At 36.8% G+C, this 27,024-nt stretch overlaps 1 protein-coding gene across 3 annotated transcripts; it reads left to right on the forward strand.

The window, feature by feature from the left end:
• Nucleotides 1-4,841: 4,841 nt before the first annotated feature.
• LOC127941728 (brain mitochondrial carrier protein 1) lies at nucleotides 4,842-24,035 on the forward strand. 3 transcript variants are annotated; one of them, XM_052537091.1, is made up of 9 exons: nucleotides 4,842-5,005; nucleotides 5,577-5,672; nucleotides 6,374-6,512; nucleotides 8,407-8,501; nucleotides 9,204-9,289; nucleotides 11,615-11,710; nucleotides 11,839-11,963; nucleotides 12,073-12,286; nucleotides 21,711-24,035. In XM_052537091.1, exons 2-9 carry the CDS (start codon nucleotides 5,609-5,611, stop codon nucleotides 21,750-21,752), a joined length of 861 nt encoding a protein of 286 aa, XP_052393051.1. In that variant the 5' UTR covers nucleotides 4,842-5,005; nucleotides 5,577-5,608; the 3' UTR covers nucleotides 21,753-24,035. The 3 variants fall into 3 exon arrangements, 2 of the variants coding, with proteins under 2 accessions (XP_052393051.1, XP_052393050.1); XR_008149138.1 differs by lacking the exon at nucleotides 4,842-5,005 and having other exon boundaries at nucleotides 5,447-5,672; nucleotides 21,711-22,029; nucleotides 22,288-24,035; XM_052537090.1 differs by lacking the exon at nucleotides 4,842-5,005 and having other exon boundaries at nucleotides 5,447-5,672.
• Nucleotides 24,036-27,024: the final 2,989 nt, after the last annotated feature.

Raw genomic sequence — 27,024 nt, forward strand, 5'->3', positions numbered from 1 at the left:
TCGAACCGCCTCTGTATGTACTGTGCTAGTGCCACTCACTTTGTGTCCTCATGTCTGGTAAAAGCCAGCGCTCACCAGTAGGAGGAGGGTTACTGGCGAGCGCTACCTCTAAGACCATCCCTTCCGTTTCCTACACGACACTTCTAGCGCATCTCCAGTGGGCGGGGTCGTCAGCCTTCTGTGTGGCCTTGATCGATTCTGGGGCCGAGGGAAACTTTGTGGATGAGGAGTGGGCGCTCCAACAAGGTATTCCGCTCACACCGTTAAGGGACTCCACCCCTTTATTGCTCTTGATGGCAGCTCCCTACCTAGGGTGCAGAAACAGACTATCCCATTAACTCTGACCATTTCTGGTAACCATAAAGAGACAATTTCTTTTTTTATTTTTAAGTCGCCTTTTTCTCCTTTAGTACTGGGGCACCCTTGGTTAGAACTCCACAATCCGCACATTGACTGGGCTAAGGGGTCTGTTTTGTCTTGGAAGTTGTCATGTCATGTTAAGTGTTTAGCCTCGGTTGTTCCCCCTGTGTCTTCTGTTTCTGTGTTGCAGGAGGAGACAGGAGATCTGACTGGGGTACCGGAGGAATATCACGATTTGCGGGGGGGTTTCAGTCGTTCTCGAGCCATGTCTCTTCCGCCTCATCGCCCGTATGACTGCGCTATTGATCTCCGCCCGGGGACCACGCCCCCTCGGGGTAGGCTCTACTCTCTTTCCGCTCCCGAACGGGAGGCTGTAGAGAATTGTTTATCTGAATCCCTCAGCGCCGGCACAATTGTTCCCTCCTCGTCTCCTGCCGGCACCGATTCTTTTTTGTCAAAAAGAAAGACGGCTCTTTGCGTCCATGCATAGATTATCGGGGGCTGAACGACATCACTGTTAAAAATCTTTACCCACTGCCGCTGATATCCTGAAGGGAGCAAAGGTCTTTACCAAACTCGACCTACGTAACGTTTACCATCTCGTACGCATTCGGGAGGGGGACAAGTGGAAGACCGCCTTTAACACGCCCCTCGGCCACTTCGAGTATAGGGTCTTCCCCTTCGGATTGGTTAAGGCCCCCGCTGTCTTTCAGGCTCTGATCAATGACGTCCTTTGGGATATGCTCAATTTATTCGTTTTTGTCTATCTCAATGACATTTTGATTTTTTCGCCCTCTCTCCAGATTCACGTGCAGCACGTTTGCCGCGTTCTCCAACGTTTGCTTGAGAATCGACTCTTTGTTAAGGCCGAGAAGTGCTCCTTTCATGCATGGTCTATAACATTTCTAGGCTCTGTTATTTCAGCAGAGGGGATCAGTATGGACCCTACCAAGGTTCAGGCCGTGCTCGATTGGCCTGTTCCTGATTCTCGTGTCTCGCTACAACGCTTTCTCGGTTTTGCTAATTTCTATCGCCGCTTTATATGCAACTTCAGCCAGGTGGCCGCGCCGCTCACCGCCCTCACTTCGGTTAAGTCTCATTTCAGTTGGTCCGGTTCTGCGCAGGAGGCTTTTGACCGGCTAAAGACCCTTTTTACGTCCGCCCCTATCCTCCTCACTCCATATAGCTCAAGACAGTTTATCGTTGAGGTCGACGCCTCCGAGGTAGGGGTGGGAGCCGTTCTTTCCCAGAGGTCAGCGTCGGATAACAAGATACACCCTTGCGCGTACTTTTCCCACCGCCTCTCCCCCGCTGAACGTAATTACAATGTCGGGAATCGTGAGCTCCTCGCCATCCGCCTGGCATTGGGTGAATGGCGGCAGTGGTTAGAGGGTTCCACTATCCCTTTGATAGTTTTGACTGATCATAGCAATTTAGAATACATTCGCTCCACCAAGAGATTGAACTCGCGTCAGGCTCGTTGGGCCCTTTTCTTTACACAATTTGATTTTGTCATTTCATACCGCCCGGGCTCAAAGAACGGTAAGCCGGACGCGTTGTCTCGACTTTTCGATCCCTCGATAGGCTGCACCCCCCGAGAGGACATTATTCCTCTAGGTCAGGTGGTGGGGGCTACGGTTTGGGGAATCGAGAGACAGGTTAAGCGCGCACTCTCTCACGTCGCTACTCCCCATAACTGCCCTAGGGGCAGCCTCTTTGTCCCAGTTCCCACACGATTAGCTGGACTTCAATGGACTAGCGGTTCATCCCGGTGTTCGAGGTACTATCGCATTTATCCGCCAGCGTTTCTGGTGGCCCTCCTTAGAATGTGATGCGCGCCGTTTTATCGCCGCCTGCTCTGTTTGTGCCCAGACCAAGGCGGGCAATTCCCCATCTGCTGGTCTCCTCTGGCCGCTACCAGTTCCCTCTCGCCCGTGGTCCCATATCACTCTCGACTTTATCACCGGTCTCCCGCCCTCGGCCGGTAATACAGTCATCCTGACGGTGGTCGACCGCTTTTCTAAATCGGCGCACTTCATTCCCCTTACCAAGCTGCCCTCTGCTAAGGAAACGGCCCAGATTATGATTGATAATGTGTTTAAGTTTCATGGGTTGCCCACTGACGTCGTGTCCGATAGGGGTCCGCAATTCGCCTCGCAGTTTTGGAGAGAGTTTTGCCATCTCATAGGTGCCACTGCTAGCCTTTCCTCGGGTTTTCACCCACAGACTAATGGTCAGGCCGAACGAGCCAATCACATTGTTTGCCCGCATGCTCCGCAGTCTAGCCTTTCGCAATCCCACGTCTTGGGCCGAACAGCTTTCCTGGGCCGAGCATGCTCATAATTCCCTCCCATCCTCTGCCTCTGGTATCTCTCCCTTTCAATGTTGCCTCGGCTATCAGCCGCCCTTATTTTCATCCCATATATATATATATATGGGCTTAATTGGTATGGCACCACAAAAACTAATGCAAACTACAGACAACACAAGCTAACCTTGAATCAAAATTTTTTACCATTTCTTAATGTGGGCAAAATGAAAAAACAAAAAAAAAACAAAAAAAAAAACACCAACATTATTTTACCGAATCTCACTACTTTAATTTACAACTCTTATATATATATATATATATATATATATATATATATATATATATATATATATATATATATATATATATATATATATATATATATATATATATATATATATATATATATATATTGTAGAGGCATGTTGCCTCCATGAGGGCACAGGACAAAAAATTGTCTAGCAAAACAGTTTGGAGTGGGCAGAAAGTTTTTAAGGAAGTGAGTGAACCTCAAGATCAGGGTTGATGCTCATCAGGGACAGGAGACCCTTCTCAGCTCAGCGGTAGAGAGCAAGATTTCAGTGTGTCTTCAAGTAGACTGCTAGAAGCTAGATTATGTTATATAGACTAAGTGTAAAATTAAAGAAGGAAACGTGAAGTTGTAAGGGGATCTAAAATGGCTTAGATTAATGTGTCTTTTTAAATTTTTTACAGATAATGAAATGATCTGCTTTGCATACTGTTTTTCATGTTGAATGTTACTGTTAAAGGTAGCACTAGCAGAAATGTTTTTTTAAATAATTGTTTCACTTCTTTGAAAACAATATATATATATATATATATATATATATATATATATATATATATATATATATATATATATATATATATATATATATATATATATATACAGTAAAGATTAAAAGTTTGTAAACATTGCTATTTTTAATGTTATTGAAAGTAGTTTCTTCTGCTCATCAAGCCTGCATTTATTTGATCAAAAATACAGAAAAAAATGTCATATTGTGATATATTATTACAATTTACAATAATTGTTTTTAAATTGATTATACTTTAAATTATCATTTATTTCTGTGATGCAAAGCTGATTTTTTAGGATCATTATCACATGATCCTTTAGAAATGATTCTAATATGATGATTCATTATCAAAGTTGGAAACAGTTCTGCTGCTTAATATTTTTTCAGAACATGTGATACTATTTTAGGATACTTTGATGAATAAAAAGCAAAAAAAAAAGAGAAGCAGCTATGTTTTTAAAATATAAATATTTTGTAATAACAATATACACTACTGGTCAGTAATTTGGGGTCAGTAATTTTTTTTATTTATAAAATCAATACTTTTATTCAGCAAGGATGTGTTAAATTCATTAAAAGTGATAGTAAAGAAAATATATTATTGGAATATATATTATTAGAATTTTTTTTTTTTTTTTTTTTGAATAAATGCAGTTCTTTTTAACCTTTTATTCATCAAATATATTAGACAGTAGAACTGTTTCCAATACTCATAATAAATCAGAATATTAGAATGATTTCTAAATGATCATGTGATAGACTGGATGTTACATGTGACACTGAAGGCTGGAGTAATGATGCTGAAAATTCAGCTTTGCATCACAGGAATAAATTATTTTTTTCATTTGTATATTCAAATAGAAAACTATTATTTTAAGTTATAATAATATTTCACAATATTACTGTTTTTTCTGTATTTTTGATCAAATAAATGCAGGCTTGATGAGCAGAAGAAACTTCTTTCAAAAACATTAAAAATAGTAATGTTTCCAAACTTTTGGTCTGTACTGTACATATATATATATATATATATATATATATATATATATATATATATATATATATATATATATATATATATATATATATATATATATATATATATATATATATATATGTATATATAGTGAAAGAAAATGTAAAAATAAAATAAAGTTACTAAATATTGTTCACAACAGTTTTTTGAACTCTGAATTTTGTTATTTTTAGTGAACTAATAAATAAAAACGTACATGTATGAGGGCCATTACATGAAATCAAAACAAGCATCACTGATTGCTCCCCTGGGCAGGGTGACATTGAAAAGGGGAGGGGGTTGGGGGAGTCTAGTCCCTTTCAAAATTCGGGGCGGGAACTTCCGGTCGCGGCGAGTTTAGTTCCTGCTAGAGATGGTAAACTGAATGCCGTATGCACTCCGGGAGTTTGACTGCGAAAAGTACTGTGATCCTACATGTGGTCGAGATGATGGAGTCCAAAATAAAATAACAGAGGTGACTGAAGCACCAAGAATCAGGTATGTGAGCTCAAGAGACGATATTAACTAGAATGTCGTGATTTCTCAGTTTTGTACTTTTTAATGGTGAGAGAAGTTCTGCTCTACGTTACCTGGCTAACGTTTACTGTGCAAGCCGTTAGCAGTTCCATACGGAACCAAGTACAGCGATATTTCATGCTATGTCCACAACATAGGCACATCTTATTTATATAGGTGGCTATACGCTGCTATATTTAATTTTAAACGGTAACCAAAAAAGTTAAATGTTACACGGTTTGATCAAAATAGGCGAGCCTTTGCTTGCTGTCATTCAACCTCCTTTGCGGCGGAAGTAGGTGCAACATGAGATAATTTTGACCAAAGGGGATCGCCGACAAAATGATTGACAGTGTTTACAACCAATAGAATTTCCGCAAATTTTCTGTGGCGCTTGCAATGAATCTTTAATGCGGTTCGTCTTATTCCGGTGCAGATATGTCTGTGCATCTGACAGGACAGGCTGGAACACAGACGGGTAGCGCTATGTTGTACAATGTGAGATTAAAACAGCTGGTCTGTTCCTATTTTGGGTTTTTGCTGTTTTTAATAGGACTCCATCAAGTCGAAGGAGCCGCAACAGAAATGGCAAACCTGAACTGGAAGCCGTTTGTCTATGGGGGAATGGCCTCAATTGTCGCAGAATTTGGTGAGTCTGTGCACCTGCTGTTTTTACATCATCATCATCATCATCATCATTTGTTACAGATCACTTCTTCATTAAAGCAGTTAATACAAACTATTATCTCAAATGGAAGTGCCATAATGCATCTTAATAGTTCAGAGAGAGTATATATATATATATATATATATATATATATATATATATATATATATATCGTTTACTGGTTATTTCTGTTTGCATGTCTAATAACTTTAATATTGAAATATGTTTCTGCTTTTTGACACTCTTAAAAGTAAACAATAAAATATATGCATTATAACTTTTTTATTATTAACATTATTATAATTATGTAATAGCGTTATTATTACTGTTTGCTGGTACTATTAGTTGTTGTACTGAAATATACTCCTATATAGATTTGTTTAACTGTATCAATTGGATCAGTCATTGTATTTGCCACATGGAGGGACTGAAATTAGCCTTGTTTTGTTAAAGCAAGAACACTCTTGTTCAACATAACATTGCAGAATATATATATAAAAAAGCTATACTATACACAGTGTACATTGAAAGTGTCTGAAATGGGGCTGGGGCAATAGATATGACACATTATACAATATACATTCACAACCGTGGCTGCTTGTAGATAAAGTACTAGTATGCTTAAAGTAAATAAGATTTGATTATTAAATCACCATTGATCATTTGATGATTAAATCTTGCAGGTACGTTTCCCATTGATCTCACAAAAACACGGCTCCAGGTTCAAGGGCAGACGCACTGTATGGAGGTCCGATATCGGGGAATGTTCCATGCTTTGTTGAGGATTGGCCGTGAAGAAGGGGTCCGGGCATTGTACTCTGGGTAAGTGCAAATTTCTTGAATATGACAACAAATGCTTAATTTGCACAGTATCAGTGTTGTTGTGTTTAACTGTATACTTTCTGAAGATCATGGTTGTATTCCATTTTAAAGGCATATTTGCAACTCATGCAATGGTTCAAGGGTATTAAATACAGCTGGTAGCTGTAATAAACTCTAAATATAGATGATATTTAATTCACATGAGTCTGTAGAGGAGCTGAGTCAAGTGAAATTGGCCCACTGCTTTGGCATGAGCAGACTGCAGTCGTTTGAGTTTAGCTTAGTCGTGCTGTCTGTGTGTCACTGAGCGTCTTGTTTTTCAAACCATCAACTCACATACTAATGTGCTGTTTCCGTTTCTGGCCAGAAGCTTACAGTTAGTAAGTTTCTGTCATTTCCTATTTTGTTAGCATTTGAACTTTTGATTGAACTTTGATTTGATTTGTGAAGGATTCTTTTCAGTGAACTTATAGGATGATCGCAAATCTTACAGGATGATTCATTTGTGAATTGGACTCATCCAGTCTCAGCTCTTCCTGAGTCAAAAAGAGCAAAGGTGCGTTCCATTCGACCGTAAGTGTACTGCGAAGTGGACTTCACAGGGTATTCCACCATCTTAAGTGAGATTCCAATCCGAAAGGAGCGAACATGTTCAGTTCGAAGTGCACTGAGCACGGCACAGGGAATAAGGGAACATCGATACATCACTTCACAGGAAGTGGAGAGCGATTATCCCCCGTCATTGCGCGCAGCACGTCATCACCAGTCAGAACGGCCGTCTTCGCTGTCATCGTTCATATTCATTAAGGATTGTAAAAAGGTATGATAATGTAAAAGTGACTAGAAGCAGACGAGGCTCTGCCATTTTTCTTTATTTTACTTTATGTACCTCAGTGTTTACTATACGGCTGTGCGCGGGAAGAAGGTGCACGAGACCGCTATGCAATTATATGACCATTTATTAAAAACGCATATAGGCTATACAGTTAACCAAATAAAAGTTTATTTTCATATCTGCATGACAGCACGGCTTCAATTCTGTTAATAATTAAGTAATAGCAGCAATTGTCAATTAAAGTGTATAATAAACATACGTTTTTCATTATATAGTACTCAATGATTTTTTTTATTGTATAGTGTACATATTTTAAATGTGATTGTAAATAAAAATGTAAATATGAATGTAGTCTTATATATTTATGTCATAATCTGCGCGACCCCATCGGTGACTTTCTTTGATGACGTTTGCAGGGCGTTCCAAATGAGCGGTTATTGTCAGTGAAGTCCACTTCAACTGATATACCGTGCTCAGGGAGTAGGGAGCAGTGAACACTGCGTAGGGACCCTGTCAAATGGAACGCACCTCAAGTCTCCAGGGTTACTTTATGGTTCAGAGTTAATTAGTCCCAATGGTTACTTGATTATTACAGGCAGGTGTGCTGGAGCAGGACTGGAACTGAAATTACAGGACGGACGGTGGGAGATTCCTGGTGTGCTTTGTTCACCACTGATCACAACACTTTAGCGTTGTAGCAGCATTTAGCATTGGTCTACACCTAGTTCTAAATGTATATAAAAACAATTGTCTTTTTTTTTTTTAAGTGTTGTAATTTTGTGACTGTAGTACTGTTCAAAAAAAAAAAGTTATTGAATATGCAGGCTATTTGTCTAAATTTCAGTTATGAAATGGGACAATGCTGTAGTTGTCCAGCAAATATATTTCTGTTAAAAAAACGATAAAGTTTCATGTCCTGGTTTTCCTGTGAAAGAAACTATTGTTGAACTTGAACCTCTTTGAACCAAACTTTGCATATATGCTTTGCATGATTTTGTCTTCTCAGTATGGAAATAAAGCATTGACCTTGAAGTTGTGATTTATTTATTTATTTTACAGAATTTCTCCTGCAGTCCTCCGACAAGCTTCCTATGGGACAATCAAGATCGGTACATATAACACATTGAAGAAACTGTTTGTCAGTCATCCAGAAGGTGGGTTTATTGGATGAATGCTTTGATACTGTTCAAGTCGTACAAGATCTTTTCCATTCAACATTACATTATGAGAACAGAACATCCTGTTTTCCACTTGTTGATATCTTCAATGAAATCACGTGAGTTTCTATTATCAGTCATGGTACTGAAATCATATGTTTGACTCACTGAACCAGTTTTGTAAGGGTAGCTGTCCTGAAATTTGAGCATTTTATTTGGATTTCACAATCATTCATGTCTAGACATATCTTTTTAACTTTATCAAGCCGCATTCATTAAAGGCCACAGCTAGGCCTGCAGTGGATTTTTATGGTATTGAACAGGCTGTATTTAGACTCTCCTAGCCAAGCTAAATGGCTTTTCTGACTTTTGGACACATTGATCAAGGAATCTTACTAAATTTGATCAGCTAAATCATACTAAATATGATATTTATGAAATCTTTTTTATATATATATATATACATTCATCTCTCGTCATTGGTGCCTTGAGCTATAAAGTCTCGCTGCTACATCTTAAAATAGTGGAACAGGACCTTTTTCTGTCTAATTACTGATTCATTGTTGAATTGTTAAAATGTTTTTGTTCTGTGGCATTTCTTTCCTGTGTGTGTGTGTCTGTGTGTTGGTTTTTCTTTCTTTCTTTTTAATGAAACGTACTGAAGGACATTCTAAATCTAATGGTTACTATTTTTTTCAGATGAGACTATGGTGATTAATGTGTTTTGTGGTGTGGTGTCTGGAGTTTTGTCATCTTCTTTGGCAAATCCAACTGATGTGCTAAAGGTAATTAAACTCAAATATTATTTAAAGTCATGATGAATAGAATTTTCAAAATAACTATATATATTTGAAATATAATTTGTATCTTTGTAACTTAATAAATGTTTTTAGTCAATGAAATATGTTATTTGCTATAAAATAATAATAATAATAAAAAAATTGAAATGTACTGTTTGTGTGGCTATGTAATATTTGTTTTCAATATTATACTCAGCTCTCTTAATACTCAATTAAATAATTTTCAATCATGAAAGACATTAAAATTCATGAATAGATATTGATCAAAATGAAAATGAATTAAATGCATACAAACTTACAAAATCATACTAATATATGTATGTATGTATATTTATAACCTACATTCCACATATTGACCAAGAAATTGACCATTCATGTTAAGTTTTGTCCATATATTCAGACAAAGTTGTTTTGTCATTTAGACTTTATGCAAGTACACAAACTCAACCACTGCTTTTGCCCAGCATCAAACATGCTTACATTTCATAACACATTTTGTGACATTAGAAGTAAATGACCAAGCTTTAGTACATAGCCATCATGCCCCCCCCCCCAACCCCCCCCCCCCCCCAATTAAATTTTTTTTATGTAGTAGATGCCATTTCCTGTATTCTGGTGCCTTTTAATTGCACAATTGCTTTTAGCAGCCTATAAAGGTTACCACGTACCTGGCAAGGTTTCCCAAAAATTAACACGGCTACAAAACAACAGTTAATCTGCAGTTAATGCACAGTTCAGACAACCTGTACATAATATGTGCATGACTGCAATACAATTCCTTCAAGAATAAATCTCTTAATGAGTAAAATTGGTTGTGTGCATTATTATAGATCATGCAACATTTTAATTATTTGCAAAGTCATTTTTAAATGATCATCCTTCAAATTTTCCCTCGGTTTAATAAAGGTACAATTGTAAGAAAATAGCAGCGGCTGGGACAGACTTTCAGTATCACCTTCACTTCAAACAATACAAACTAATCCTGTTTACATTACATTTACATTTAATCATTTAGCAGACGCTTTTATCCAAAGCGACTTACAAATGAGAACAATAGAAGCAATCAGACCAACGAGAGAACAACAACAGTATAGAAGTGTAATGACGAGTCTCAGTTAGTCTAGGACAGAACACGTAGCTATGATTTTTTTATTTATTTTTTCTCCAAAAATAGAATAGAAAAGAGAAGGTAAGTGCTAGTATTAGTTGGTCAAGTGCTGGTGAAAAAGATGTGCCTTTTTAGATGGTTTTTTTTTTTTTTTTTAATGAGTAAAGACTGTTCGAATTCAGTTTGGGAGGTCATTCCACCAGCTCGGCACAGTCCAGGAAAAGGTCAGTGAAAGCAATTTTGAACCTTTTTGGGATGGCAAGGTGTCATTCACTTGAAGAGCGCAAACTTCTGGAGGGCACATAAGATTGATGTAGGCTCATTAAAGACAGCTCTCGCTGCTGCATTCTGGATCAGTTGCAGAGGCTTGATAGTACAAGCAGGAGGCCCGCCAGGAGAGCATTACAATAGTCCAGTCTAGAGAGAACAAGAGCTTGGACAAGAAGTTGTGTGGCTTCCTCCGAAAGTAAGGTCTAATCTTCCTAAAGTTGTATAAGGCAAATTTTCAGGACCAGGTCGTTGTAGCAATATGGTCTGTGAAGCTTAACTGATGATCCATCATAACTCCTAGGTTTACATGGAATAAGGCTGCTTCTGAGCAGGTTTGAGCTAACGGACCTGTTGATATGACAGCAACTGCAGGATGAGCTTCAAAGAACCAAACAATCCTGCATCATGCCAAATCATCAAAATTAAAATTCAGCCAACGGAGTCATCCACAAACAAAGAACAGACCCCTGAGCAGCAGATATGCCAAGATGCTGTGCCGTAGGAGTTCTTCAGGTGCGAGTGGTGAAAACGGGGAATGGATGATTATCTGATCGTGCTCCTCCCGAACTTTGTTAATAAAACCACATGTAGAGTGAATTTGAGGAGGCAGCAGTGTGGATCTCAAGGCTGTAGCTAAAATGCAGAATGGAGTTTAATTCATAATGGCATTCCTCTAGTGGAATGGATTTGACTGATGTCACTCTGAAAAGGGAACAGAACTGTAAACTGAATTAGACATTTTAAAAGTGAATGGGTCGATTATCATTGGTCTTAAAAAGTGTGTGGGTTTTGTCCCAATGCTTTAGTATGTATGCCTGTGGCACTGTACAAAATTGCATTAAATATGTTTCTGGCATTAGCTTTAACCTCACTTTTAGTTTTTACAATACCGATCTCATTGAGTTTGTTTCTTATGTTCTTTTGGTTTTCAGATTCGCATGCAGGCTCAAGGCAGCCTGTTACAGGGAAGCATGATGTCTAATTTCATCAACATTTACCAGACTGAGGGCACGCGAGGCCTGTGGAGGGTGAGTGCTTTCGTTATGTCTCATCTTGTTGCCATAGGTTGTTTGAGTTATTCATTAGCATTCCAGCTTTTCAAATGCAACACATTATAGGTTTTGCTTTAATACTGTGTTGTCTTCATTGTTTTCAGGGTGTAATACCTACAGCACAGAGGGCGGCCATCGTGGTGGGAGTAGAGCTGCCAGTCTATGACATCACCAAGAAGCATTTGATTCATTCAGGCCTCATGGGAGACACAGTGTTAACTCATTTCATGTGAGCATCTCTACCAGTATTTGCTTTGTTGATTCAAAATTAGATTTATTAATGAGGCACTAACTTTCACTTCACTAGGAACATGATTCATATAGTTTCTTCTATTTAGTTCCAGTTTCGCGTGTGGTCTGGCAGGTGCTTTAGCCTCCAATCCAGTGGATGTGGTGAGGACACGTATGATGAATCAACGTGTTGTCGCAGGTAACCTTATGTACAAGGGTACCCTGGACGGACTCATGCAGACCTGGAAAAACGAAGGATTTTTTGCTCTCTATAAAGGCTTCTGGCCCAACTGGCTTCGTCTGGGGCCATGGAACATAATTGTATCCTTTAACAATAAAATAGGTTTTGATGTAATATTCATAGTTTGACTTAAAGTGCCCCTATTATGGCATTTCCATTATTGCCTTTCATGCAGTGTGTAATGTAGCTGTATGTGAACGTAAATGATCAGCAAAGTTGTAAAACCGAAAGTGCACGATAAATATTAGTTACTGTCTCCCAAAATAAATAGTCGACTCTCTACAGCCTAAATGATTCATTAGTAATTAGTTACCATGTCACAGGGTTATACATTTGCATAATTCTGCCTATGTTCCACATTGGCCGGCAGCGAACAATTTGACCACGCCCATGTAATTCTCGGTGAGTTTGTGGTGTATTTTGCCGGTTCTCCAAAGAATCGAACTCAGTCAGGGATTTTTCTCTCAGAAGAAAAGACTTTATTTTGCGCAAAACAAAGCCGAGAGCTCCTGGCAAGAAGATCTCTCGTATGCTATTTTGTTTTTGGTTTTATACATTATATGGGGCGGTTCCACATAGTCAACAACTTTATCTTTAGTCTACACATTTCATACATCCCTAGAGGAGAGGCCTTCTGCTTGCTTTACGCAGGCCCTCAATGTATATCTGACCCTGTGTTTCTTATCAGTTTGGTACATTCCAGGGCGCAGGCAACTTTAATAGAATAATAACTTAAAACAAAAATGGCTAGATTCACATTGATTATATACTTGATTAATTAAAACCTTACTACTAAAAATCTTCCACATATTCTCCCCTTTGAGACTTAATAAGTCTCACATTTGATTATTCTTATCCAGAGTGCTACTCCATAATCCAGTCATATTAGTTACACTACCTAGTGACTAAATAAGTCACATTGTATTATCACCAGTGACTAGATTATGAAATTCCACTCTGAGGGATTACTGGACCAAACATCTCTCTCCTAATTTGACTAGGAGCGAGTAAAAGATCCAGTCTCCCTAACCCCTCTTTTAATAGTAAACATTGTTAAACGCATGAATGTGCAATTGGTTCAGCACTGGCCGGTGGTTATCACAGTTATGTATAAAAGACATACAAATACATACATCACATCACACATTGAATATCACAAGATTATAAGAGTTGATCTTCAGCTTAGATACCTTATGTATCATAGAGAGCCTTTTCGGTTACCTTCAAAAATCTATTTCCCATCATTTTGACATCTTTGAATTTAATTTGCTTAACTGTGGCTTTGACTTGTGACTTCAATATAGGAAGTATACATTAAAATAGTAAATCTCCTGTCAATAATGCAATTCCTAAAAACTTTCCCAATTTAGTTATAAACTATGCTCCCCATGCTCCTAACTGTAAATCAAACCAGTCTTACATTTTATTATCTTTTCCAACAGTTTCTTTATCTACCATTCTTAGCCTTTTCAATTGGATCAGTACTTCATTAAATGCTCCTTCTTGAGCAGTATTATTTGGTATATAAATACAGCATTGTCCCCCAAACATAACACATACTTTTCCTTCTTCAATTCACAAATAATCTTGAGCTTTTCTATTTTGCTCCTTTCATTCTATTTGTTGCATCCAATTGCTCTATTCTCCCTTCTATCCTTCCTACATCCATATTTCCCTTCTCATAACCTTCAAATTCTTCATCTACCATTACTTGACATTCTTTTTCCACTTTTTCTTTTCTATTTGTTGGCTCATATCTGCACCCCAGTATTTTGATCTCAATAGCAGTCCCATCATTCTCTCATTCCATCTTCACCAGGGAGACTCTTTGCGAGTCGTTGCAATGGTCTTTCCCTCGTTGGCAAGGGTGGGTCGTTACTAGCACGCCCTTCATCCCTCACTTCATGCTGTGTGGAGTTGTTGAATCTGGTTGGGGTATTTTAAGGTTAGAGATGTGAACTCAGGTGTCACTCTGTAACCGTTTTTCTGATTCATGCCAGGCTCTCTTGAGATCATAACTGCACCCTCACTGGTTCTCTTTGATGGGGCGAAGCGTTCCTTGGTCTTACTGGAACTGCTGTCACCTGTAAATGGAAAACTTAAGAGTTTTTTGTTAGTGTTATCAAGCATGCTAATTTGCTCATCTTGCTAGTCGCCCTTCTTGGTGTGACCTGTGGAAATGTAATGTGGGTTGAGGGCTGTCCTGGCCCCTTTTTGAGTTTTCAATTTCAATTTACAATTCCAGTGCTGTCTTTACTATTTTTTAATTCATTTCAATTTTATTCTCAACAATTTGCTTATTTAGTTATCTCTTTGTTTTGTAAACTGAGTTCCACTAGATTAATGGATAATTTATCTAAGCCTATGTTGCTCAGTAGCATAGGCCTTTTGACCTGGAAAACACTCAACCCACTGTATTTATTTTAACAGTCAGAAAGACAATATTTCATCCTTTTGACACAATCAGCTCCATCATGATATGCTGAAAAGAAAGTTAAATGTTGGGTAGACAGAGCAAGCTTGCTTTGCTCTGCTCTGCCTTCCCATGTTATACGCTGCGCATGTGTGGCACTGTTTTTCTTTCTGCCACAACAAAGACCTAGGTACTGACCAGGAAACTTAACCAAATACATCCATGGTCATTATTTTTCTGGGCATAAATTTGCCCTGTGGGCCCACATTCATATTTGTATACAGCTGTTTGGGCAAATTGATTGAATTGCCTCAGTGTCTCGTCAGACACTCTCTTTCATGCCATACAACACCATCATTCATACTTTTTCACACACTTTCACTCCCCTTTTTTTTTTTTTTTTTTTTTTTTTTTTTTTTTGCCAAAAACTTTTATTTTCTTCTCCTTTTTTCAACATCTCATAAATGAATTTGTTTAGAATATTAGGCCTAGGCATTGGGCATTTGAGAGAGCCAATTATCATTTCTCAAATGTCATGTGTTTGTTTAATTTAAAGTTTAGTCAAATACTTTTTTGTTATTGCTCATGAGCAACTCTGAGAAGAGGATTGGAGATCTCTGTAAATCTTGGATCCATGGTCATCAACATTTCCATCTTGTTATCCCCAGTGATGACAGCATATTTGATTTCATGATTTTGGATCTTTGGAATAATTTTTTATTCAATATTATTTTATTCAGTTTTACCTTAGAATTTGGATCTTTAAACAAAATGGAGTGACCAATATTTCTATTTTTTCAACCATATATATTTTTTCAATTGTTCATCAAGATACCCTTTTTTTTTTTTTTTTATTCTCTTTTCCCAAAGCACTCAGCATTGTTGTCAAGTATTCAGTTATGCATTTTCCCCTAGTTGGTTAATGAAACAGCCCTACTATGCCAAATCCAGCTCCATGTTTATCTGATCGGTGAGTCAAGTACTCACTTCTGTCTGTCAGAATATATATATATTTTTTTTTTCTTTAAAATATAAGATTGGACTGGAACCTATTGAAAAGCAGATTGAGAGAGTTAGTTAAAACACAGAATTTAAAGAAATGCTGTGAGACCAGTGAATAATCAAGATTGAAACATAGTAAATAAGATAATTAAATAAAATAATTAACATTTGAAGCAGTCTCTATAGTGTTCATTGAATCTGCAGGACCTGTGCACTGAAGGCATGGAAGTCCTTCTGATGACATCATCAGCCTGGGCTGTTGTACTGGGTCGTCAGTCTGTGATGGCACTCAAAGACCTGATGTTGTGGCGTACGGTCTCTGTTGTTCCTCTTCTTCTTCTCAGTCTGGCTTCTGGTTGCTTTCTGCCAGAGTTTGGCATTTCATAATGTTCTTTTCACCCTCAGGAAAAGTCTCAAGTGAAAGATTCACCTTTTCCTGCTTAAATTCAGTCTTTCTCCTTTCTGAAGTGTGTTCTTCTCTTTCAGGAGGGTATAGCGTCCATTAGCCCCTCCCTCTTCTTCTCTCTGCTGCTGTGTTTGCTGCTTTGCCACTTCTCCAGTTCATTGCTTTCCTTTGTCAAGGCACTGTTCCAGAAATCATCTGAAAGTTTAACACTCAGAGACTGCATTAATCAAATGTACCTATGTAACTTCTGACCAAATTGTTTCTGAGCAGTCAGCTCTTTTTCAAATTTTATATACTTTTAATCCTCCTCTTTCAGTGGTCCCTTAATAAAAACAAAATCATCTGGTTGAAAACAGCAGTTCTCTTATTCTTTGTTAGTTAAGCAAGTTCTTCATTGCAGAAAAATAGCAAGCATTTTTTCTTCTTTGCAAAATGCAGAAATCAGCTACCTTTATTATCTAAGTATACTGCAATAAAATAAAATAAACCCTTTTATAACAGCATGACATGCATATGGTAAAAAAAGACTTCAATTATATTTATTCTTCTATATTTGCATACATGATTCAGCATAATCTGGTATTGGTGAATTAATGTTTCCTAACCAACATAAAATAATTCCTATTATTGTAAATAAAATAATTAAATTAAATTATTTAAGCAACTAGTTCCCTTCCTGTTGTAAAATGCCTATGGCTTTTGTATCAAAATGTCTATTAACTTGGTCACCCAATCTTGCTTTCATTCCACATTGCACAAGTTATGTATTTTATTTTTTACATTTAAACAAGCCCAATCTCTGAAACTCTGTAATGGATTAATTTTCATACTGTGTCCCAGGGATAACAAGATACAAATTTTAGATGTCTTCACATATTTGATTTAAAGTTTTAAGCACGTGCATCTTTTAAATTAATTAATCTATTAATATAAGTTATTAAATAATAAATGCATATCTTATTTTAATTAATTTATTATTATTTCTATATTCCACCATATCTGCCATCTCTATATTAGTCCATTTCTTGGAACATTTGTATTTATTTTTCTCTAAAACAACCTTCATACAGTTAACTTTATTGTTTTAGGGCTCCTGCACTTATCCTTTCTGGGTTGCCTCTGTGTTTTCACAGCTGGCTTATTTTCCTCATCCATGTCTAACTGCCCTTCTAACTCTAGTTCTCCTGTTACCTCCATGCTAAAGGCAGATAAGGAGGGGGCTCTGCATATATCTTTTCTTTTCTCATGTTATCTTTCTCTGCCTCCTTCAGGACTTTCCTAGCCTGTTTTATACTCTTCAACATATCTTCACCTTCTTTTTTAAACAGCGCAAGTACTTCTTTCTCTTTTTCCCTTTTTGTTTCTCTTTTTTTTTTCATATTGATGCTTTTAATTTTATAGTTTTTTATCAGAGTTTCCATTTCCTCACATAATGCCACATCAAATGTCCCTTCCTTTGGCCATTTTGTTGTCATATTTTTTCTCTTCTGCCATTTTGTTTGAGATTTTGTTTATTTGCTCTTTACACAGTGGATTTTTTAATCCAATGATTTCCACTGGTGTGGCTGCCATATCTTTATTTATATTATTACCACCAAAAATCAACTTTTTAGTTTTATATAGTAACTTGGTTACAATCTCTTATTTTCCTCTCACTGAATTTAACTATTTTTAACCATTTCCCCCTGCTTTTTATTCTTTATTATGTGTCATACCTTTTTGAATTTAGTTTTTTATTGTCTCATGCGTTTACACTTTTTTTAATTTTTATTATTATTTAACTGTCTATTTTATTACTCTATTTTATTATCACTTTTTAGATAACTATTTCTAACAATAATTCTTTATTTTTATTTTTACTTCTCTTTCCTTTTTTTTGTCCACCCATGTATTAAAACTTTAATGTGGAAACTTCCTCCCTTGCTCTCACTCCCACTGTACTGGGCTCAGAAAATTTTCTCCCCTTTCACACAGACATCCAAAATGCAAAAATCCATTATAGATTTTGGTTCAAACTATATTGATACTATTTTCCTCAACTCATTCACACTTTCTGCACTCTTTATTGAGCCAGAGTGCTTATTCTCGCATACTTTTCCCCTTTATCTAAGGGATAATCAGTCATTAATTATCCTTTTATTATCAAGGCTTGTCATACATTAATCCCTCTCAAGTGGATACCCGTTGCGTCCAACTCCACCCAGCCACCCTGAAGTGACAGTCCAAGAATGGTGCGCAACTTTTACCCACCCAACACAGAATTTATTTGTTCACACATTCATTTCGTCCGGACACAAATACATCCACACAACAAAACACAGCTCACCTAGAGCTCCTTAAGGGCCCACCTATTTCTGTCCTTCGAGAATTTCACTTATACTTTCTCAAAGCGGTATCCGTGGGACTTTTCCTCGCGATTCCTTAACTAATCTGCTTATCCGTTTATCACTGCCCTTTCCTAGGTCACAGCTATCCAATAAACACAGACCCACAGCATGCAATGTCTTTCTGCCTACACCATATTTGTCTTAAATCAAGGTTACCTTCCAAGGCTTTCCTATTAATAACCCAAATATGTGCATGCAGTTATTTCTTCTGGAGTAAAACCCCTTTTTCAATTTGGATATCCTATTTTTTCTAAATTTGGAAGAGTAGATTTTAAGTGTCCTTACCACTCAGAACTGACCTCAACCAACACAAACGAATTTTATAAGCAAAAATGCTTACCTTGTTTTATGGTGGCCACCCGGTTGTGTTGATCATCGGTCAGCTCAAAAGCGGTTGTCCACTCTGCCACTCTTGTCCAGTCCCATCTGGGGTGCCAAATATGTGGTGTATTTTGCCGGTTCTCCAAAGAATCGAACTCAGTCAGGGATTTTTCTCTCAGAAGAAAAGACTTTATTTTGCGCAAAACAAAGCCGAGAGCTCCTGGCAAGAAGATCTCTCGTATGCTATTTTGTTTTTGGTTTTATACATTATATGGGGCGGTTCCACATAGTCAACAACTTTATCTTTAGTCTACACATTTCATACATCCCTAGAGGAGAGGCCTTCTGCTTGCTTTACGCAGGCCCTCAATGTATATCTGACCCTGTGTTTCTTATCAGTTTGGTACATTCCAGGGCGCAGGCAACTTTAATAGAATAATAACTTAAAACAAAAATGGCTAGATTCACATTGATTATATACTTGATTAATTAAAACCTTACTACTAAAAATCTTCCACAAGTTCAACATAGGATTCACTAAACTTTTACTATTGAAAGATGGCCCTGTTTATTTGGACCAGCTGGCTCCACTGAATCACAAGTATGATAAGTAACAGATGTTTATATTTTCTGTCGAGATTTTATTTTATTATACTGTATAGAGATTTTATTATTTTGTATGGCAATAAGCATATAATTTTTGACGCGGGCTGTATGCCGTAGGCCTATCACTACAGACGGGGCCATTTGATCCATCAGCGCAGAGTAGGCTCACGGAAAGGAGGGGTTTAGAGAGACTGAATCTTAGAACTGCTGCGAACGACTGTTTTGAGATTCGCTGGAAAATTAGGTGATATTAAATGCATATTTTGAGAAAACAAAATCATTTTTTTTTTTACTTTCCATGCATGTAATCCTATTGTAGGAGACTCGTAAAACAATATTGCAAACCTTAAAGGTCCCATGACATGAAAATTTCACTTTATTTTTAACATTAATATGAGTTCCCCTAGCCTGTCTATGGTCCCCCAGTGGCAAGAAATTTCAATAGGTGTAAACCAAGCCCTGGGTGTCCTGTTCTGCCTTTGAGAAAATGAGAGCTCAGGCGGGCCAATCTGGAATCTTCCCCTTATGTCGTCATAAGGGGAAAGGTTACCTCCCCTTTCACTGCTTTGCCCACCCAAAATTGACATGTTATTCAGTCGCAATGTCAGCACAGGCGTTACAAACAGACTTTGACGATATGGATTCGACAGCACCGCCACAAACAGTGAGTAACCCTGTTCATTAATGCCTGATCTGTGATCAGTGATTTCTGATGTGTAGCTAATTATTCAAGTTCACATAGACTTTCTTTCTAAATCGTTTAATACTGTTTATTCATCAGTGAATCAAGCCCGTGACTAAATGATCAACTTCACATTCTCCTAGTAGCATGAAACAAATCTGTTATTTAAATTGTGATTAAACTACATAGAGTGATCAAAGAATGCTCCATTTATATTTGTTCGGAGCTTTCAATCACACATCGTGAGTATATTTGCACACTTGTCCAAACTGCCGTTATAATGAATGACGCCGTTATGCTGCACAACGAAGCTCTTACTGTATTCATGTCGATGTTGTGTTTGCTGTTAATTGTGGTGAAAGCATTTTGTGAGGAAAAAATGTGTTGCAATGATGAGATCACTGCATTCACTCGATAAACAGACTCTGTCTACTCAATGCTCATCACTGCAGCAATTCACGTGATGGGAAAAGATCTAAATAATAATGCTATAATCAACACTTCCATGATTCCTTAATCTCGACAGCTGTAATAGTAAAAAAAAGTATTTGAGAGGGGTTCCACATGTAATACGCATTTCAAATGCAAAGATGTCAGCGAATCACAACAGCTGGTGTTTACTCGGAGTATCACAGCAGACATGGCCCTTCAAACAGACAAACTACTAATCAGACTAAAATCAGGATATAAAAATGCCTTTTATTTCTAAATTTATACTGACAATATAAGTACACCTCAGGAAACATTAAAAAAGCATTTAAAAAAAAAAGAAAAGAAAATAATCCATGTCATGGATCCTTTAAAAATGGCATAATGGGGCACTTTAAAAAAAGTCCTTGGTTTTGTGATGTTTGCATAGTTCAACCACTAGAGGTCAGCATATTACAATATGAAGTTAGCTGTCGTTTTCACCCAAGCCATGAGACGTTTTCTTTACTACAGTTAGTACACCGATTAAAGTTAAAATGCTTTAATGATTGATTTGATTCTTACAAACATGCAGCTTTTTGCTTTGACTTTATGCGACTGACTCAAGTTGTGAGGGTTATTGTCATGTGTTTATTGAACATTCATTCTGACGGCCTTCATTCACTGCGGAGTGATTTATTACTAAATCCACAAAATCTGTTCAAATGAAGAAACTAATTCCTCTACAACTTGGATGGCCTGATATAGTGAGTAGATTTTCAGCATTTTAATTTTTGGAACAACTGTTCCTTAAATATATCACAAGTATTATATTATTACAAGTGCCATTTACTTTACTAATATACAAGCTTCCTTTTACAAAAGTATTATAAGTCTCTGGTGTCCCAGAATGTGTCTGTGAAACTTCAGCTAGAAAAACCCCAGAGATTATTTATTATAGCATGTCAAATTTGCTCCACGTTGATGTGAGCTCACATCAAAAACACAGTGTTTAACTCTAAATGCAAATTAGCTGCTGCTTCCACACCCATCTTTCCAGAAGAGGGCAGAGCTTTACAACTTGCTCTTCATATAGTCTGTCAACAACAAAATGTCCAAAATGATTTCTGAAATATGCAGACAGTGATTGTTTCTGGAATAAAACTAATGACATTGCTCTGTGAATACAGGCAGAGACAGTGGTAACTTTGCACTAATGCACAAATTGACTATACAGAGTCTGTAATGGTCGTCTTGTGATCCTTGACTTAAGTTTCAGTTCTTCATCACCTTTGAGCAGCTGAAGAAGCTTCCATTGTAGAGCTGTGTGTATGTGTCTGGGGCTTCTGTCCTTCAGCATTTACCATCCCTTCTCCGTCACGCACCTATAAGTATTTTTATTTAAGAATGAACATGTATTTTGTTCTCATTTGCATTGTACATAATTGACCTATTTAAACATACTTGTTTTTGAACCTGAATGCTTTGTGTTTCACTCCTGGCAGCTATGTTGTCCATCACCGCCATGTTCTCAGGCCCAGTGGTGTTTTCATCATATATGCTTGGTCAGATAGGAGCAGCACTGGTGAATATTTGAGGTAAAGGGCTATAGCTAAAACTGGAAACCATGAGGCATAGTTTCTCTACACTGGATTGAGAGTCTAGAATTATAGCATAAGTTACTAAAAATACATCCGCCATGTGGGGGATGCAAAGCAATAGTTTAGTGTAGAACTGAATGCAGTTGTTGAATATAAGCAGGGATATTTGAGGTCCACGCACTCCTAATTAGACATTGTCCTTATTTAACATGCAGACACCGCTTCAGTAATGTATGTATTTTGCTTCATCTTTAGACTGCAGATATGATAGAAATTGTATGCAGCCCAAATTAATCCCAAAGGAACTAGTAAAGAGAGATGTGGCCTCATATCCTGGATCGTTGAGATCATTGGGCCTTATTCATAAAACATGAGCCAATTTCAATGTAGCCTAAGTCTGTTCTTGTGCAAGTTTGTCACATTTAATTCAAAACTGCTCAGAAATTGTTACGCTTATAAGGCCCAACATGTGCAGAAAGCTTATTGTATCCCATATTATGTCAAGGACCTGTGAAAAGCTCCATGAAAATGGGTTAGAAGTTTGTTTGAACGCACAGAATTCTAAACACTTGTGATATTGCACAAGTTTTTATTTTAATTTTTTTCAGTGATGTCTTTATTGCCATGTACATTTCATTTGGGTGTGTGTGTGTGTGTGTGTTCTGAGAAGCACATGTAAAATGTCAAATATTTTGGCAGCCGTCAAAATGTTTAAATACTGCTACTGTTCTATAGAATAAAATATTAGCGCACATAGTTTTTGTTTGTTCATTTTCAACCACATTTTGTAGAAAAGGGTGTCATTTGCATTTGTATTGCTTGCCTCTTTGCCAAAGTGAACGTGTTTTAAACCAGAACTGCACTGATGTTGCTGGTTTTTAAAAGTGACTTGTTATTATTGGGAGAGTACTGTTACATATTCATCATTGTATGTCATCATATTTCAAGCCTTAACACTTCCTGCTTTTATATTTATGCCTTTGCCTGATTAAAAAAAAAAAAAAAAAATATGGTGTGCTAGACAAACATGAAGTGTTGTACTTCTGCTATAATTTACTGTCCGTATTGTTCATAACCTTTTAACATGCAAATCAGACTGTACTGTAAACTTCTAAGCAAACATTCTTGCTTAAGTTATATGGTCAAGCTGTTCTTCATATGACTTTAAGGGGACACGTTTAATGTATGTAATGCTTGGCTTATTCACAGGATTTTTAATGTTCGTTAAAATTGCTTTTTCCAAAACTTGGGATTTTTCTAGATTGGTGACTAAAGCATGGTGCATGATATGTTCCTCTCTAGATAACTTTTTTTGAAAATGCTAATTTCATTATGTAGCAAAGACCAAGAACCACATTAAACAATGCGTCCGTGTTTTAACTTTAGTTTACTGTTAAGTCACTCACAGATCATAAGGATGAGAACCTCTTATGCTGTATCTTATACTCTCTCAGTAGTTTTTTTGTTTTTGCTCAATTATAATTTTTTTACACTTTTATTTACGCTTCTATTATAAGAAAGGTGCTTTTGTGTAGAGGTACGTTCAATTTGTGGGCTGTGCGTTTGGATGTATAATTGAAATAAAGATGAATTTTTCTGACAATACTGTTTTACAACTAGGGAAAATTGTAGAACTTATTACCCAAATACATTCGATAAATGAGAGCTACTGAAAATGTGCAGAATTAAAAGGAGTATACAGTATATATATTTGGAAATCAAATATTGAACATTAAATATCATATCATGTAATGGCTTTATTTTGTTTTATTTCCCAGCTTGCAGCAAACATTAATATATTCTATAATCGCTTGCAATTGCCAGTTTCTTTGTGATCCACTCTTTTGGTTAAGTGTCTTTTGATGTGAACAAACATGATTTATGATCTTTTGCTTGAATATACAATGAATTGTATCAAGAATGCTTTGTTTTCTTTTCTTTTTCTGTTTTGCTTTGTGTAATGTAACTGTGCACCTTGATAATAAATACGAGGTTCAGTGAAAGTTGATTGTTATAGGTCCCATTTAGTCCCATTGAGGCGTAGAAGCAAACAATGGTATGACTTGTTCAACAACAACATATGATTATTGTATTTAATGCATGAGTTGTTAAAGCAGTTTATGAAGTTACAGGCATTGGATTAAAAAAAAGTTTGATTCATTTTAATGATAATATATAAAATCATTCTGCATTCAGGCAATTGAAGAAACAATGCACTTACATAGGTTTTAGCCTGCTCCGGGGTGCACAAACCATTTTATCTTACCAACCGCTAAGAGTTCTCATAATTAGCAGAAGAAATTCTAAGGTAAGAGTTTCCTCTTAAAACCTATTCACAAAGCTGCTGGGACCAACTTTTACACAGATATGCATATAGGCAGCCTTTTTAACAGATTAGCATAATTATGGCTGATATTAAAACATTGTGGAAACCTAGAAGAAATCCGAACTGGATCCAATGACAGCTGTTACTTTTTGCCCAATTTATAAATGAAAAGGACATATATTCAAATAATTATCATAACATGAAATTATCATAAAATGATGTTTATGTTCTGTTTATGTTCTGAGGTTTTTAGGATTGTGATTTGGTCTTAGTGACTTAGGAGTCTTTGTGACTACCTTTTCAAAGATATAGAAACTGAATTTATTTCTAAAATACTTTGTAAAATCAAAAGCATAAAATGTATTAGTCCTAAAACTAGTCCTGACACATCCATTATTTTTAAGAGTTTATCCTATATTGGAAAGTTAGAAGCTAGTTTTAACCTTAAAATTTTATGTGAATATAGCTCCAGATTTTTAAAACTTACGGCTAAACACAGAGTTTAAATCACTAATAATTAATAATATAATAATAATAATAGTAATAATAATAATTAGTTTACAATCTGAAAAACAGAAATATTAGATGAGTTAAGATAGGGGGTGAAAATTTTTCAAAATATTTATTTAATGACATTTTTATTTTATTATAAATAGTCAAAAGCTCATTTGTTAAAATATTTAACTTTTGTTTAGCATTTTAAATTAATTTGAAAAGTGTGTACACAACTGCTCTCCCTTCAACAATACTGTTACAAACACAGTCAGTGCAGAACAGAAAAAGACGGGAAATGAATGCGTTAAAATATGGACAGCAAGTCAAAGTTAACAAACATAAATTGGTAAGCTTAACCTTTCAAAAATAAAAATAAATAAATAAAAAAGTGTTATGTTTGTGAATAAATGTTTGATTTACTTTCAAGAGAAACTGAGGAGATTGTTAACAGAGATGCAAAATAGTCTAACTTCACCACCAAATATAAAAATCCCAAAAGGTGAATAGGTTTAATTCATCTATTTCCAATTAGTATTTTCAAAACTTTTGCTACTTCATACTAAAGTACAAAACTGTGTTGAACTTAAAGTTTAAGTTATTTTTAAATGTGTAAATATAAATACAAAAATAATTATATTAGGGAATGGTTAATGAGCCAATGAGTGATCCTCTGAAGCCATGGTTTTAGTGGTAATATCATGTCATTTTCATTTTAAAATTGTTTTCCAAGTGGCAGACATCTTCTACAATAAAAAAAAAAAAAAGGAAAAATGTGTATTATTTGCCTGTCGATTTCTTAAAGATTGCATTTCACTAACATCATCATGTTCATGTTTGTGTTGCGGCACAGCTATAAAACATGCAATACCTAAGAATCTATACTTATTTTTTATTATACATATGTTATTGTTTTAATAAATCTTACATCTATCCACATTCCATTGCATAATTTGTATATAGCACATGTACATACAATATACTGTTTACTGTATTTTTATCAGTTATCAGTATCTGTGTCTTGTCACTTGTTGACCTGTTTTTGCATTGGAAGCATCTGTCACCAAGAAAAATTCCTGATCGTTAACACCCCCAGCAAATGTGCAGTTGCACCTAAGTTGACAAAATTGACCAGAAATTTTGTCTAGGTAGACAACGTATTAGGTTTTTATACAGCCACAGAAAATAAGTGAAAAATGTCTCAGGTTAGGAATGTAACCATGGTTCCCTGAGTAGGGAATGAGACACTGCGTCCTCTAGGGGTCGCTATGGGGAACATCTCCTGGTGACCTGTGTCTGAAGCATACATTTAAAACACACCAATGAATTCGCCGGTGACAGCTTCTGATGTCACTACTGGCGCGACTATAAACAGGCACTGGGAGAACACGTCATTCACTTCTTTTTCTGAAGCTTGCGTCCAAAACATGGCAGGGAGCTAGAGGACGCAGTGTCTCATTCCCTGCTCAGGGAACCATGGTTACATTCATAACCTGAGACGTTCTATTTCAATGGAACAGGAAAGAACCTAGCATTTTATACGAAGTCTTGCCTGACACACAGGGGCTATCGCTTGCTTTCGCATTAGCTTGCTGAAGGTGCTATCTCAACAGATCTCTAGTAGCAACACTCTGTTTAGATAGGTATCCGAGGATACAGAGGTGGAGTGGTGCCCAAGATGAATGGGGCTTTTACCAACTCAAGAAAGGGCACGAAGCAATCACGCCAAGCCCTCGCCATATTACTCTGATAGAGCAGCTCATAGATGGAATGGTGCATCTCAAAACAGTTTGTCTGAGAGTCATTAACTCCATGGAAATAATGCTGGAGCGCTCTGGGAAAAAAAACAGATAACTCAGTCTCATATGAGATTCAGAGTAGCGCACTCATAGGAGACCCATTTTTGGAAAAGGGGAGCGCTGCTAAACTACCATGAGAATCGCCCAAATAGCCCCTCATGTTGAGGGAAGCGATGCTTGAAGTGTATAAATAAATACACACTGGCTGAATGGAGCCCAAGGAACCAAGGTCTATTCATCTCAAGAAAGGGAACGAGGCGGAGCGTGTAACCCTAACTGTACAGGATTTCGGAAAGTGCGCGAAGTCTTGCATGGACACTTACCACTTAAGTGGTTTTTAGAAAGTGCGCAAAGTGTTCACGTGCACACTGACCA

Source organism: Carassius gibelio, chromosome A21, assembly GCF_023724105.1.
Source record: "Carassius gibelio isolate Cgi1373 ecotype wild population from Czech Republic chromosome A21, carGib1.2-hapl.c, whole genome shotgun sequence".
Taxonomy (NCBI): Eukaryota; Metazoa; Chordata; class Actinopteri; order Cypriniformes; family Cyprinidae; genus Carassius; species Carassius gibelio.